Source organism: Pseudorasbora parva, chromosome 2 (assembly GCF_024679245.1).
Source record: "Pseudorasbora parva isolate DD20220531a chromosome 2, ASM2467924v1, whole genome shotgun sequence".
In the NCBI taxonomy this organism is placed as follows: domain Eukaryota; kingdom Metazoa; phylum Chordata; class Actinopteri; order Cypriniformes; family Gobionidae; genus Pseudorasbora; species Pseudorasbora parva.
In genome coordinates, this window is record NC_090173.1 from 6,908,054 (window position 1) to 6,924,880 (window position 16,827).

The window sequence follows — 16,827 nt, forward strand, 5'->3', positions numbered from 1 at the left end:
TATTTTCAACAAGCTGTCCGACATCACATACCTCCTGAATTCAATAGGAAACCCAGGGGGTTAGATGAACTGAAGCACTGGAAAGCAACTGAATTCCAAACATTTTTGCTTTATACTGGACCAGTGATTTTGAAATATGTTCTCGATAAGGAGAAGTATATTCACTTCCTTTCACTTAGTATTGGAATGCGCATCTTGTACAGTGAAAACCTAATGGAGCATCGTGATTATGCAGATGAGCTGTTAACATATTTTGTTGAAAAAGGTAGCAGCCTGTATAGCATGAGTTTCATCTCATATAATGTGCATTGCTTGCTACATCTCACTGATGTTGCAAATTACAACAGATCATTACACTATTGTTCAGCGTACAAGTTTGAGAACAATTTGGGTCAAATCAAGAGGTTTATCCGCGGTTCAAGTGATCCACTGATTCAAGTAGCTAACAGATTGGCAGAGAGGCAAGCAATATCAAGTTCTAAGAAATCAAATGTTAACTCTGGTACGCCAAAGACAAAATAATGTTACAGAATGACCAATGATAGCTACTGTCTTATACATGGAGTTCAAGAAAATCTGATTTTTTGTGAGGTTTTTTGCAGAATGGAACCTTTGTACACTAAGCCATGTGACTCCAGGATAATTGGCATATTCAAAGGATTTCGGAATCACACTAAAATGTTACATACTGACACCACTCAACTGAGATGTAAAGCAATCATGATACCTTTGTCATTGATTGATAAAGATGAATACAATGCGGTAGCGCTTATACCGCTCATGCATTCAGTTTGATTAGCTAGTCAAGTAAGTCAGTAAGGCAGGGCCTTTTTTTTTGCCTTTTTTATTGCATGTTATCCTGATTTTGATCCAAAGACTATGAATAATACGTGTGTGTGTGTGTGTGTGTGTGTGTGTGTGTCTTTCAGTATCGAATTTGTTTATTCGGTGATGGACAGACATCTGTTGTACCAATCAGTTGGATTTTTGATGACAATGGAACATTGAAGTGTCGATGGACATCATCACTCTCAAACATTAAAAACAATTCTCCACCAAACCCTAACTGGAAGGTTTATGACATTGTGAAGATCGTTGGACCATCAATTGGTAAGAAATTGCAATAATGGTGCATTTGAATTGAAAATGAATGTGATGCTGAAATGTGGGTATAAGAACACAAATTCAAGTTGTTGTGCCTAATATAAGACAATCACAATTTGAGTTTTACATAAGTATTTAACATTTCTGGAAGATTTTTTTTTCTCAATATTATGATAGGAGGTCTTATAAATTTACTAATCATAATATATTTATGTATTCTATGATGAATAAATAGTTGACTGAATTTCCATTATACACATAGTATACATAAATTTACCACTTACAGGAGACTATGATCAAGCAAATCAATACATCTCAGATTACACAACGGGGGTCTCAGCAGCAAAGGACTCAATTACTTATTCAATGACAGACCCTGCAGTTGTGGAATTACCTGAGAAGAGAAAAATGAAAAATAAGCTCTGTGTTGAAAGTGACATCAATTCAGAGACATCTTCCTGTGAAGGTCTGTATATATTGAAATGATTGGTATGCAGAAAACAATTTAGCCATATCATTCTTTTTTTGTATGTACTAAACAGATGATATGAACTTGAAGCAGTCAGGAAATGAAGTGAAGCAATCTGGTCTGAAGTCAAGAAATGTCCCACTGCCCAAACCTCCTATATACCATGGTTAGCCTGTTTTAACTTTGATGTAGAACTTTGCACTTGCTAAAGCACTTTTATGTTTTTTCAACCCATTTTTTATTAGTTTGTTTTCTTGTTCTTTTGAACATTAGTCAATATTCAGCTCATTCAGAAAGTTCAGTGTGACAGTGTTTTAACTTTTTAACTAAACTTTTATTTAATAAAAAATATTTTTCTTCTGCATGATTTATCTTTAAAGATACTCTTCAGAGAAGTGGGAAAAAAGATGAGGATGATCCCAAGCCCACAAGCTCTGATGTCTCAGGTGATTTAAACATATACACACATATACAAAAGATAAATTCATGTATTAATGGTGTGTATAATGTGTTACTATGCAGAGGTTTTTACACTTTATATTGCCAAAACCCACCATATATGATGAACCTTTAGCTAAGGAGTAATGTTGGACATGTAAACCTGAAGATAAACATTTTTAGTTCAAATTTATTAGTTTTATAGAAGCTTTACAAAGAATTCTGTTTTACAAAGAAATACAAATCCCATACTACAGATAAAAAACAAATATAAACACTTAAATGTCTCTATCAAGAACTTAAAAATGTGACTGTAACAATGTTTGAATATATTAACATTTATGTTTTTTATGAATTTTATGAAGACCCTTACAACCCTCTGGAGGCCTGTTGTGGGTCCCCTGACCCCGGTTAGAAAACCCATGCATTCATGTATTGATGTACATTAAGCCACTTACTTCTATATCTTCCTCTCAGAATTTCATGATCTTCAACAACATCACATGACTTATAAAGAAATTACAGTGCAAACCAGGATACCAGGTGTGTATACATTGTTTATTCATTGTGTATACAAGGTTTGTTATGGCAAAAGATTAGGTGATCATACTAATTTTAATGTGATAAACAGATGATGTGCATTTAAAGAAGTCAAGAAATGCAATGAAGCGAGTTGGTCTGAAGACAAAGAATGTTCAGCTGGCCAAAACTCCCAGATACCATGGTAAGCTTGTGTTTTAACTTATCTAAGGAACTTAGCAGAATCAGCTTTATAATTTTATTTGCAGATTTTGAATGTCTTATGTGTTTTCTTGAAAGTAATCAAGAGCCCACTTATTCAGAAAGCTCTGCGTGTCAAAACATCTGGTGAGTATGAAACACTTTTTCTCTTAAATTGAATCTGGTTAAGCTAATTTGATCATTCTAATTCACATTGTTCAGGTGACTGTCTGGATGATAACAATGAAAGCCCTGATGACAGTTATTTAAACTCAAGCCAGCCCAACCCAGTATTCTTAGGTGAGACAATAGATATTCCCTTTAACACATGCAAACACATCACAAGGTACCTTATAAGAGAATTTTGTGTCATGACTCTCACAGATACTCTTCAGGGAAATGTGGCAATGCATGAGGATGATCATCCCAAAAGCTCTGCTTCTTCAGGTGAGTTATAATTTAATATAATGTATTGTGTGTGTGCGCGTATGTGTGTGCGTGTGTTTTTTTTTTTTACATTGTACCAAATGTCCCCACAATTAAAGAGAAATGAAGTTAAGCGCAAGTTCTGCCAGGAAGACTCAATCGTTACGTCACTAATTACCTTCTCATCTATCCAATCACATCCTTTACCGGACCATATAAAGGTTGTACTTACTCATGTATGAGTTCGCAGATACTACTGCTTCAGCAAGGTGCGCACATGCTGACGCCGACAGTTAGTTGACGGTCTCGTCTCGTCTTGTCATGGGTGATCAATGGGTCTTATATAAAGTAACAACTCGCAATACAGTAGCGGTTAAGTCCTCGTCAGCAATCATTTCCTTGGGCTGTCGCGGCAATAGACGCTCGTTCCTTCTAAGGAGAGCAACTTGCGTTCTGATTCAGACGATCACATTCACGGAAGTCTATCTGTGCATGTTATCTAAAGATACGTCTGCGCTCTTCATCACCATTCTGGCGTCCTACATCAGCATTCATCGCTGGGATATGGTTATGTATTTTCAAAGACGATCTGGTGTAGTATCGCTCTCTTTCTCATTGTTGCAAGCATGCATTTCAGACGCACACGCATAGGACGCAGCACCTGCTCGCACAACGCGATCAGTCCTGTTGTGGCTTGTTTGTGTGTAAACTGACCATTTAATGCCTCGAAAACACTACGCACAGTCTATCATTAACAATCGCTTAGCTGAACAGAACAGATGGCAATGTATAATATCCCCTATCAGTTTCCCCACGAATGCGTGGTAATCTCACGGGGTTTAAAGTAACATGCACCTATTTTATCCGGGCTTCAGGACGAACTAAAGCAAGCCGAATCACGGATCGGCACAGCATTATGAGATTGCTGAGGTAAATTAACACGTAATGTGCTCTGAGTAGTTCTTAAAAGTACAGCACCGACATCACTACATGGATATTCCATCTAACGTTACTTCGGTTCTTGCAAGCAGTAAGTGGCATACAACACACAATTTAAACTGATAAAATACTGTCAGGTAATGTGGGCTGTCATCCTGTAGTTCATGCAGACATGTTTCGCTCAAATTTCCAAGGGTGTTGAAGAAAACGTCTTGCATCATTTACACTGCTTTCTTCTTATGAGGAAGCGAATGTGCTCCTCGAAGATGCTCTTTATTGCTTTATAAACGCATCCATTAACCTCTTATGGTCCGCCAGGATGTGGTCGTGCTGAAGCTCTCTTTGCTTGTATTAGCTCTAAATTACTATCAGATGCAAGTAATTACCTTGACAAACCATACATCACTACAAAGATCTAAGAATAAAGTTTATTTTAATTTCACCTCGGTTTTATTCTCAACTTATAGCGTTAACATGTGCCAGGAGTTATGACTGCTTTGATCGGCGTCTTGTGACTCATAATGCGCGTCATGGTCGTCATGAGGATCCCAACTAGTAGTACTTTATTGTTCAGCCTAAGCTGAAAATTGCTATTTGGTCTCGCCACACAATCACAGAACAATTTACAGTACACAACATCCAATAAATACATCTAACAATACAATATATCCACAATGACAAAATTAAAATATTCACATTTTTAAATACCTCTTATTCAAAAGACTTATAGCGTTGGTACAAAAACATCCCTCAGGGCTTCTAGTTCAAATGCGTGCAGATGTGGAGAAATATCACTCGATTCTCTTATGTCTGAGTCGATTCTTTACAGAGGAGTTATATTTATTCAATCTTATTCAAAATCTGTGCTTCACTCATTGAGTGATGTTGTACTATGTTTTCAGCTCTACTGGCAGCTGGAGGGTGCTGGCAAGCTGTAATACTGAACATTTAGTCATATATGACATATGAAGAACAGACAAACATGCAACATTCGAGGAACTCCCTGGCATAAACAAACCTTGCAGAGATCACTATGCAGATAGACACGTTTGAAGACAACAAACTCACATTTGTGACAATATATGGTTGGTCTGTTTTCTTTATGCCATGTTGGGCGTTTCATTAATATATTATTTATAATGCAATGATATTCAAATAGCTTCATCAGCTGCATCAAACATTTTCTGTCAGATGCACTAGGACACAGTGCTTCAATTATAATAAAACGCATACGTGTATTCTCGCTTGCATTTACAGCGCAAAAGCTGGTTAAGGTTCACATCAAAACAAGGTTTAACTGGTTATTAGATAGCAGCACTAATTTTCTTACGTGCACAAATTAACTGTCTTTACAATGATTACATCCCGTATAGCAATTAAACCACAGCGCAGAATTATAATTATCATATCTTTATGAATTTAGTAAGTGAGTGGAGGGTGCTCCCTTTATAAATGCACGAACTGTCAATGCTTAATTGCAGCTAAAATCCTTCTCCAATGTAAAATGTCTGTCTAATCTGACCACACCGCGGTTTGAATCTGTTGCACATCTACTCTACATCGGTTGAACGTGTTCCCTCGCAGGCAAAATTAGCAGTTAGTGAATTATCAGATAACTATTAAAGACATGTCAGCAAGGAAAAACTTTTCAGGATCACGATCTTTTGTCTCAATTGCACATTACGAACCCGGATTACGGTTTCTATGGCCCTGTCCCAAACGGCACGCTTCACGTGTACTTTTAGTCTTGTGGCCCTACAATGACCATTGCGTGCGCGTGTCCGTTGGGTCCGCGGTGCCGTAGAGTGTTCCATTCGGCACTAAGCTTAAAAGAGGGGTGCTCGTGAGCGCCCACTTTGCGTCTGCTATGCAGCCTCGATGCGCCTTCAGCTGAACCCGCAAGTTTGCGAGCTATGCAGAGGATTGCTACCCGGCAGTCAAAGCGACATTACGTAGCGAAAGTGCAGACTCAGAGGAAGACCGTGAGGGTTAAGGGTGCCATTCGGGATAGGGCCAAAGATGATTATTGTATTGATCGTTCTCATAGGTTTTACAGGGTCCAGTAGCTAGCTATGGCCATTAGCTAGTAAAGTGCCATCATAAACTTATTTTCTGCAAGGGCATATCTTGAGGTCCTCAATAGTTTGTATATTTTGATCTAATTCTTTCACTCATCGGTCATGCTGTTCAGGTTTCTCTCTTGTGGGTTCAACAGGTTCTGATGGCTACTTTTATCAAGCCGACTTTTATCAAGCCGTAAGTGGAAGTGACACCGATGGTTGCAACTCCTCCAACTGCAGATACAAAGAACTACGGTTCTCCAACTCGTATATGAATAGGACATTCTCTTGGATCAGGTTTCTACAAATGCAGCTCAAACATGCAGAGTGCTTCCTCTATCATGGTGTCGTGTACATCGACGCCATCAGCATTATAGTACAAGCAAGTTCTGATGCAAATTGCTCAAACACTCCAACGGCAAGTAATACTTATCATGCAATCACAGGTGGTGGTATGCTTCTCGAATTATTACTGCCCACTGATCCTGTTTTCATTAGTATCTATAAGCTTCATGAACTTGTCTGTGGTCTAACATGGTCTCTGTGCAGGTGGCCTATCCTAGCCTTCATCTCTACTTTGCCTTTTCACCACGAGACTACGGTTGTTTTAGTTGTCTGGCTTGTTCCTGTAAAGGTATTCTCCAAGCCCTTGGAGTTCCCTGCGCAAGAGGGCCCTCTGACTTGCGGAGAAGCGCTGCTGCCGATCACGGCTGTCCCGCTCTGAGAAGCTGCGCAGGCAATTATCACAGCCTCTGCCAAATTGCGTGCAACATAGCGAATTATCGTGCAGCCCTACTCAAGATGGTTTTCTTCAGCACTTTAAACCTATAGAATGCTAAACCTTCAGGTAATTCTAAGATTAGCCATGTGTCGTAATGAGCATCAGATAAGTTACATTTTATTATCAAAGTCCTTTAATTTAATATTATACGGTAAGTATTCTTCCCTTACATCCATGATCTTTTATCTTAATGTTTGGCTAAGGTTTATATTTTCACAATGGCGCTCCTCTCTCTCAGGCCGGGTTTTAGACCCACACCTCTCATCTGTCCTTATAAGTTGCAGTCTTTCCTCCATACCAGACATTCTTTAGGATCGGGGCAGTCACTCCAGCAGCCGAGTGCGGCATCTCTACAGCAGCCATCAAAATCCTGGGCAGATGGTCTTCTTTTGCTTTCAAGTCTGTATGAAATCTGATTCAAAAATCATCCTTGAAGCTCAGCAAGCTCTCCAATAATGGTAAATTCCTATTTAACTACTGGTGGTGGTGTTCCGAGCCGAATTGGCAGGATGTTATGTTTCAGTGGTCTTACACTATATTAAAGATGGTCTGTGGTACATATGTCCTATCAAAAGATGGTTTGTGGCCATGCGTCCTATCAGAAGTTGGCCGTTGGACATGCGTCCTATCAAAAGATGGTTGTGGCCATGCGTCCTATCAGATGTTGGCCGTTGGACATGCGTCCTATCAAAAGATGGCCCGTGGCCCATGTGTCCTATCAAAAGATGGCCTGTGGCCCATGTGTCCGATCAAAAGATGGCCTGTGGCCCATGTGTCCGATCAAAAGACGGCCTGTGGCCCATGTGTCCGATCAAAAGACGGCCTGTGGCCCATGTGTCTTATCAAAAGATGGCCTGTGGCCCACGTGTTCTATCAAAAGATGGCCTCCGGCCTATATTTCAGTACATCACCGTAGCTGTGAATCAGGCGCCAGGGAATACGCTTGCCGGTGGTTTCGAATCTTAACTCAAAATAGTATATGGTCTAAAATCTAATTGTTTTTCTCTTCTTTCTCTCCATTAGGAACTTCAGGAATAAGGACCCATGATGTATACTTCATAAACCGTTCTTTGGGGGTGGGCCCCGTTCACGGTGGATCCTCCTTCCACCTATCTTTGGGGGTGAGCTGCGCCCCTGCCTCTGTATTCAGGCAGGATACGCAGATTCCGTACCCTCGGAATGCGAATTACAAATGGGGCCTACGCCAAAGAACTTGATTGCTTGCTGAGCTCCTAAATAAATGTTATTGTTACAACATTAATTCTTCCGAGTCTTTCTGGCAGAAATGAAGTTAAGCGCAAGTTCTGCCAGGAAGACTCAATCGTTACGTCACTAATGACCTTCTCATCTATCCAATCACATCCTTTACCGGAACATATAAAGGTTGTACTTACTCATGATTGAGTTCGCAGATACTACTGCTTCAGCACCACCATCCTCCCCACCACCACCAATATGGGACCTTTCCTCCATCCCCCCCTACACAACCAGCCAGGCTTTCATATCATCCTCAACACCACCAGACGGGATCTCCCCTCTACCCTGGAGACTTCAGGATGTCTCTCCCTCCATCCACCCCACCACCACCAGATGGCCCCATTTCGTACTTCGCGGGGGGTGAGCTGCGCCCCTGCCTCTGTAATCAGGCAAGATACGCAGATTCCGTACCCTCGGAATGCGAATTACAAATGGGGCCCACGCCAAAGAACTTGATTGCTTGCTGAGCTCCTAAATAAATGTTATTGTTACAACATTAATTCTTCCGAGTCTTTCTGGCAGAACCACATTCATGTGCATTGTGGATAAAACGATCAGGGAAAAAACGGTTTAATTGATGTAGAAAAACAAATATAGAAACAACTGATTTAGATAAATGCAATTTCGCTGACCTTATGTATGTAATTTTGATAACAGGGAAGGAACCAAAGGAAACAAAATGCAAAGTCACCATGGAGAAATTGTTTGGTATGTGATATATCAATTAGACATTATTTATTTATACAGACATAAAACATCCTTTGCTATATAACAATCTAACTTTACAATTTTTCAGATCTGAATACTAAGATACTCCAACAAATTCAAATGCTGGAACAGAGACAAGCTGTCATCATGAATGACTTGGCAAAAGTTAAGTCTGTTCTCATGAAGCGGGCAGAAGAAGATGCCCATGAGGAACTTTTTAAACAACAACAGTGCTCCAGCTTTGAAACGTTTGAAGCCTTCTGTCAGAGGCTTGAAGAAGACAAAAATTATCGAGAGCTTTATGTTAGTACTACTATATAAATTTAGCTTTTAGTTTTACAACAAAGCCACAGTTTTATTTTTTTTATTTTTATTTTTGCAGAAGATACCATGTAAAAGAAATGTTGAAGCCTGGTATATTTTAATCATGACAATATTATGTATGTTTTTGTCAGGTACACTATCTCATCCATACTCACCGCAGCTCCAATATAGGTGAGATGGTGAGACAGGCTTTAAAAAGCATAGCGTCAGACAATGTTCTCTGTCTGTATAACAGAACGGGGAAAGATGGGAAGAAGGTGTTGCCACCTGTGCTCCTGACATGTTTGAAAAGTAAGTGTTTAAGTTTTGGCTTGTGCATCTGGATGCTGCTATAGAAATTGTAATGTTAACACCTTGCTCTTTGTGTTTTTAGAATGTGTCAGGTCTTTTCACAAACAAAATGAAAGAGGTGAAGAAGCTAAAAGTAACCACCAAAACAACACCAGACGCGGAATGTATTCGCCAAGTAGAAATTTTTTTGTCCAACGCCAACACCAGGCTGAAAAGGAAATCAAATAAAGGAAAAAGCTGACTTTTTGTTTGATAGTTTTTATGGATGGAAATAAAGAATGTGGGTGTAAAAGTTTGAGTTCACTGAATCATTTTAGATAACAGTGAACTAACACAATTATTGCATAGTGGTGTTATATGGTGATCTCACAGTATGAGCACACAATGATCACAGTATGAGTACACAGTGACCACAGTATGAGCACACAGTGATCACAGTATGAGCACACAGTGAGTGCGCAGTGACATCACAGTATGAGCACACAGTGATCACAGTATGAGCACACAGTGATCACAGTATGAGCACACAGTGAGTGCGCAGTGACATCACAGTGATCACAGTATGAGCACACAGTGACCACAGTATGAGATCACAGTGATCACAGTATGAGCACACAGTGAGTGCGCAGTGACATCACAGTGACCAGAGTATGAGCACACAGTGATCACAGTATGAGCACACAGTGATCACAGTATGAGCACACAGTGACCACAGTATGAGCACACAGTGAGTGCGCAGTGACATCACAGTGATCACAGTATGAGCACACAGTGATCACAGTATGAGCACACAGTGAGTGCGCAGTGACATCACAGTGACCAGAGTATGAGCACACAGTGATCACAGTATGAGCACACAGTGACCACAGTATGAGCACACAGTGATCACAGTATGAGCACACAGTGAGTGCGCAGTGACATCACAGTGATCACAGTATGAGCACACAGTGATCACAGTATGAGCACACAATGATCACAGTATGAGCACACAATGATCACAGTATGAGCACACAGTGAGCACACAGTGATCACAGTATGAGATCACAGTGATCACAGTATGAGATCACAGTGATCACAGTATGAGATCACAGTGATCACAGTATGAGCACACAGTGACCACAGTATGAGCACACAGTGACCACAGTATGAGCACACAGTGACCACAGTATGAGCACACAGTGACCACAGTATGAGCACACAGTGATCACAGTATGAGCACACAGTGAACACACAGTGATCACAGTATGAGCACACAGTGAGTGCGCAGTGACATCATAGTGATCACAGTATGAGCACACAGTGATCACAGTATGAGATCACAGTGATCACAGTATGAGCACACAGTGACCACAGTATGAGCACACAGTGATCACACAGTGATCACAGTATGAGCACACAGTGACCACAGTATGAGCACACAGTGATCACAGTATGAGCACACAGTGACCACAGTATGAGATCACAGTGATCACAGTATGAGCACACAGTGAGTGCGCAGTGACATCACAGTGACCAGAGTATGAGCACACAGTGATCACAGTATGAGCACACAGTGACCAGAGTATGAGCACACAGTGAGAGCTCTGTGTGGTTACACTTTTAGTTCACTGTGACACTCACATTATGACCACACCATGAGAATATTGTGAGCTCATAGTGACATCATTGTGAGATCAAATTGTTGACTGGGTCCTCTACCTCCTTCTCCTCTACCTAGGTGTCTTCCTCTACCTCCTTCTCCTCTATGCCTCTTCCTCCTTCTCCTCTCCCTATGCCTCTTCCTCTACCTCCTTCTCCTCTTCCTCTACCTTCTTCTCCTCTACCTATGCCTCTTCCTCTACCTCCTTCGCCTCTTCCTCTACCTCCTTTTCCTCTTCCTCTACCGCCTTCATCTCCTCTTTGAGCTCCCCCTCTCATTCTCACTCTTCTTCTTCTTCTAACTCCTTCCATTTTTGTTGAAGACAGGTGAACTCACCTGCTGCCTTTTATAGCACACCTGAGTGCTGCGTTTTCAAATTAGCAAATGTGTGCTTCCACACCTGGTAGATGTGTTTATCCAATTCGTTCATTAGTGTGGTAATTGGCAATCCAGTGCTTTGTAATTACAAGGAAGTAACCTCACAATCCTTATCTGTGTCTAAGGTTTGAAAATGTGTGTAGAGTTTTACAAATCAATGTGTGTAATGTTTTGCAAAAATGGTGAAGCAGACATTGTGTGTAATGTTGTGCAAATCTGTGGAGGTGTTTTGCTCATTGGGGTAAAATTTTGCTAATTGTGTGGAAATTTTAATTTTAGTGTGTAAACAATCGTAAAAAAACTGTAACTGCATCATCAGTGACTGCATCATCATTAACTGCATCATCAGTGACTGCATCATCAGTGACTACATCATCATTGACTGCATCATCAGTGACTGCATCATCAGTGACTGCATCATCATTAACTGCATCATCAGTGACTGCATCATCAGTGACTGCATCATCATTGACTGCTTCATCAGTGACTGCATCATCAGTGACTGCATCATCATTGACTGCATCATCAGTGACTGCATCATCATTGACTGCATCATCAGTGACTGCATCATCATTGACTGCATCATCAGTGACTGCATCATCATTGACTGCATCATCATTAACTGCATCATCAGTGACTGCATCATCATTAACTGCATCATCATTAACTGCATCATCAGTGACTGCATCATCATTAACTGGATCATCATTAACTGCATCATCAGTGACTGCATCATCATTACCTGCATCATCATTACCTGCATCATCATTAACTGCATCATCAGTGACTGCATCATCATTAACTGCATCATCAGTGACTGCATCATCATTAACTGCATCATCAGTAACTGCATCATCATTAACTGCATCATCAGTGACTGCATCATCAATGACTGCATCATCATTAACTGCATCATCAGTGATTGCATCATCAGTGACTGCATCATCAGTGACTGCATCATCATTGACTGCATAATCATTGACTGCATCATCAGTGACTGCATTATCAGTGACTGCATCATCATTGACTGCATCATCATTAACTGCATCATCAGTGACTGCATCATCAGTGACTGCATCATCATTAACTGCATCATCAGTGACTGCATCATCATTAACTGCATCATCAGTGAGCGCATCATCATTAACTGCATCATCAGTGACTGCATCATCATTAACTGCATCATCATTGACTGCATAATCATTGACTGCATCATCAGTGACTGCATTATCAGTGACTGCATCATCATTGACTGCATCATCATTAACTGCATCATCAGTGACTGCATCATCAGTGACTGCATCATCAGTGACTGCATCATCATTAACTGCATCATCATTAACTGCATCATCATTGACTGCATCATCAGTGACTGCATCATCAGTGACTGCATCATCAGTGACTGCATCATCATTAACTGCATCATCAGTGACTGCATCATCAGTGACTGCATCATCATTAACTGCATCATCAGTGACTGCATCATCAGTGACTGCATCATCATTAACTGCATCATCAGTGACTGCATCATCATTAACTGCATCATCATTAACTGCATCATCAGTGACTGCATCATCATTAACTGCATCATCAGTGACTGCATCATCATTAACTGCATCATCAGTGACTGCATCATCAGTGACTGCATCATCATTAACTGCATCATCAGTGACTGCATCATCAGTGACTGCATCATCATTAACTGCATCATTATTAACTGCATCATCAGTGACTGCATCATCATTAACTGCATCATCAGTGACTGCATCATCAGTGACTGCATCATCAGTGACTGCATCATCATTAACTGCATCATCAGTGACTGCATCATCATTAACTGCATCATCAGTGACTGCATCATCGGTGACTGCATCATCATTAACTGCATCATCATTAACTGCATCATCAGTGACTGCATCATCAGTGACTGCATCATCAGTGACTGCATCATCATTAACTGCATCATCAGTGACTGCATCATCAGTGACTGTATCATCATTAACTGCATCATCAGTGACTGCATCATCAGTGACTTCATCATCATTAACTGCATCATCAGTGACTGCATCATCAGTAACTGCATCATCATTAACTGCATCATCAGTGACTGCATAATCAGTGACTGCATCATCAGTGACTGCATCATCAGTGACTGCATCATCAGTGACTGCATCATCATTAACTGCATCATCATTAACTGCATCATCAGTGACAGCATCATCAGTGACTGCATCATCATTAACTGCATCATCATTAACTGCATCATCAGTGACTGCATCATCATTAACTGCATCATCAGTGACTGCATCATCAGTGACTGCATCATCATTAACTGCATCATCAGTGACTGCATCATCAGTGACTGCATTATCATTAACTGCATCATCAGTGACTGCATCATCAGTGACTACATCATCAGTGACTGCATCATCATTAACTGCATCATCAGTGACTGCATCATCAGTGACTGCGTCATCAGTGACTACATCATCAGTGACTGCATCATCATTAACTGCATCATTAGTGACTGCATCATCAGTGAATGCATCATCAGTGACTGTATCATCATTAACTGCATCATCAGTGACTGCATCATCATTAACTGCATCATCAGTGACTGCATCATCATTATCTGCATCATCAGTGACTGCATCATCATTGACTGCATCATCATTAACTGCATCATCATTAACTGCATCATCAGTTACTGCATCATCAGTGACTGCATCATCAATGACTGCAGCATCATTAACTGCATCATCATTAACTGCATCATCAGTGACTGCATCATCAGTGACTGCATCATCAGTGACTGCATCATCATTAACTGCACCATCAGTGACTGCATCATCAGTGACTGCATCATCAGTGACTGCATCATCAGTGACTGCATCATCATTAACTGCACCATCAGTGACTGCATCATCAGTGACTGCATCATCAGTGACTGCATCATCATTAACTGCATCATCAGTGACTGCATCATCAGTGACTGCATCATCAGTGACTGCATCATCAGTGACTGCATCATCAGTGACTGCATCATCATTAACTGCACCATCAGTGACTGCATCATCAGTGACTGCATCATCAGTGACTGCATCATCAGTGACTGCATCATCATTAACTGCATCATCAGTGACTGCATCATCAGTGACTGCATCATCATTAACTGCATCATCAGTGTGACTGCATCATCAGTGACTGCATCATCATTAACTGCATCATCAGTGACTGCATCATCATTAACTGCATCATCAGTGACTGCATCATCAGTGACTGCATCATCATTAACTGCATCATCAGTGACTGCATCATCATTGACTGCATCATCAGTGACTGCATCATCAGTGACTGCATCATCAGTGACTGCATCATCATTAACTGCATCATCAGTGACTGCATCATCATTAACTGCATCATCATTGACTGCATCATCAGTGACTGCATCATCATTAACTGCATCATCATTAACTGCATCATCAGTGACTGCATCATCATTAACTGCATCATCATTAACTGCATCATCAGTGACTGCATCATCATTAACTGCATCATCATTGACTGCATCATCAGTGACTGCATCATCAGTGACTGCATCATCATTAACTGCATCATCATTAACTGCATCATCAGTGACTGCATCATCAGTGACTGCATCATCATTAACTGCATCATCAGTGACTGCATCATCAGTGACTGCATCATCAGTGACTGCATCATCAGTGACTGCATCATCAGTGACTGCATCATCATTGACTGCATCATCATTAACTGCATCATCAGTGACTGCATCATCAGTGACTGCATCATCATTAACTGCACCATCAGTGACTGCATCATCAGCGACTGCATCATCAGTGACTGCATCAACAGTGACTGCATCATCATTAACTGCATCATCAGTGACTGCATCATCATCAACTGCATAATCAGGGACTGCATCATCAGTGACTGCATCATCATTAACTGCATAATCAGGGACTGCATCATCAGTGACTGCATCATCATTAACTGCATCATCAGTGACTGCATCATCATTAACTGCATCATTAGTGACTGCATCATCGGTGACTGCATCATCAGTGACTGCATCATCAGTGACTGTATCATCAGTGACTGCATCATCATTAACTGCATCATCAGTGACTGCATCATCATTGACTGTATCATCAGTGACTGCATCATCATTAACTGCATCATCAGTGACTGCATCATCAGTGACTGCATCATCATTAACTGCATCATCAGTGACTGCATCATCATTAACTGCATCATCAGTGACTGCATCGTCAGTGACTGCATCATCAGTGACTGCATCATCATTAACTGCATCATCAGTGACTGCATCATCAGTGACTGCATCATCATTAACTGCATCATCAGTGACTGCATCATCAGTGACTGCATCATCAGTGACTGCATCATCATTGACTGCATCATCAGTGACTGCATCATCAGCGACTGCATCATCAGTGACTGCATCATCAGTGACTGCATCATCATTAACTGCATAATCAGGGACTGCATCATCAGTGACTGCATCATCATTAACTGCATCATCAGTGACTGCATCATCAGTGACTGCGTCATCAGTGACTGCATCATCATTAACTGCATCATCATTAACTGCATCATCAGTGACTGCATCATCATTAACTGCATCATCAGTGACTGCATCATCATTAACTGCATCATCAGTGACTGCATCATCAGTGACTGCATCATCATTAACTGCATCATCAGTGACTGTATCATCATTAACTGCATCATCAGTGACTGCATCATCAATGACTGCAGCATCATTAACTGCATCATCATTAACTGCATCATCAGTGACTGCATCATCAGTGACTGCATCATCAGTGACTGCATCATCAGTGACTGCATCATCATTAACTGCACCATCAGTGACTGCATCATCAGTGACTGCATCATCATTAACTGCATCATCAGTGACTGCATCATCAGTGACTGCATCATCATTAACTGCATCATCAGTGACTGCATCATCATTAACTGCATCATCAGTGTGACTGCATCATCAGTGACTGCATCATCATTAACTGCATCATCAGTGACTGCATCATCAGTGACTGCATCATCAGTGACTGCATCATCATTGACTGCATCATCAGTGACTGCATCATCAGCGACTGCATCATCAGTGACTGCATCAACAGTGACTGCATCATCAGTGACTGCATCATCAGTGACTGCATCATCAGTGACTGCATCATCAGTGACTGCATCATCAGTGACTGCATCATCAGTGACTGCATCAACAGTGACT

At 40.9% G+C, this 16,827-nt stretch overlaps 1 protein-coding gene across 1 annotated transcript; it reads left to right on the forward strand.

The window, feature by feature from the left end:
- The first annotated feature begins 931 nt into the window (after window positions 1-931).
- LOC137089353 (uncharacterized) lies at window positions 932-11,476 on the forward strand. The gene is made up of 14 exons (XM_067452931.1): window positions 932-1,110; window positions 1,391-1,570; window positions 1,647-1,739; window positions 1,954-2,019; window positions 2,489-2,554; window positions 2,643-2,735; window positions 2,831-2,878; window positions 2,954-3,031; window positions 3,116-3,178; window positions 8,852-8,902; window positions 8,991-9,205; window positions 9,358-9,483; window positions 9,600-9,681; window positions 11,235-11,476. Exons 2-14 carry the CDS (start codon window positions 1,471-1,473, stop codon window positions 11,474-11,476), a joined length of 1,323 nt encoding a protein of 440 aa, XP_067309032.1. The 5' UTR covers window positions 932-1,110; window positions 1,391-1,470.
- The last annotated feature ends 5,351 nt before the right edge of the window (window positions 11,477-16,827 follow it).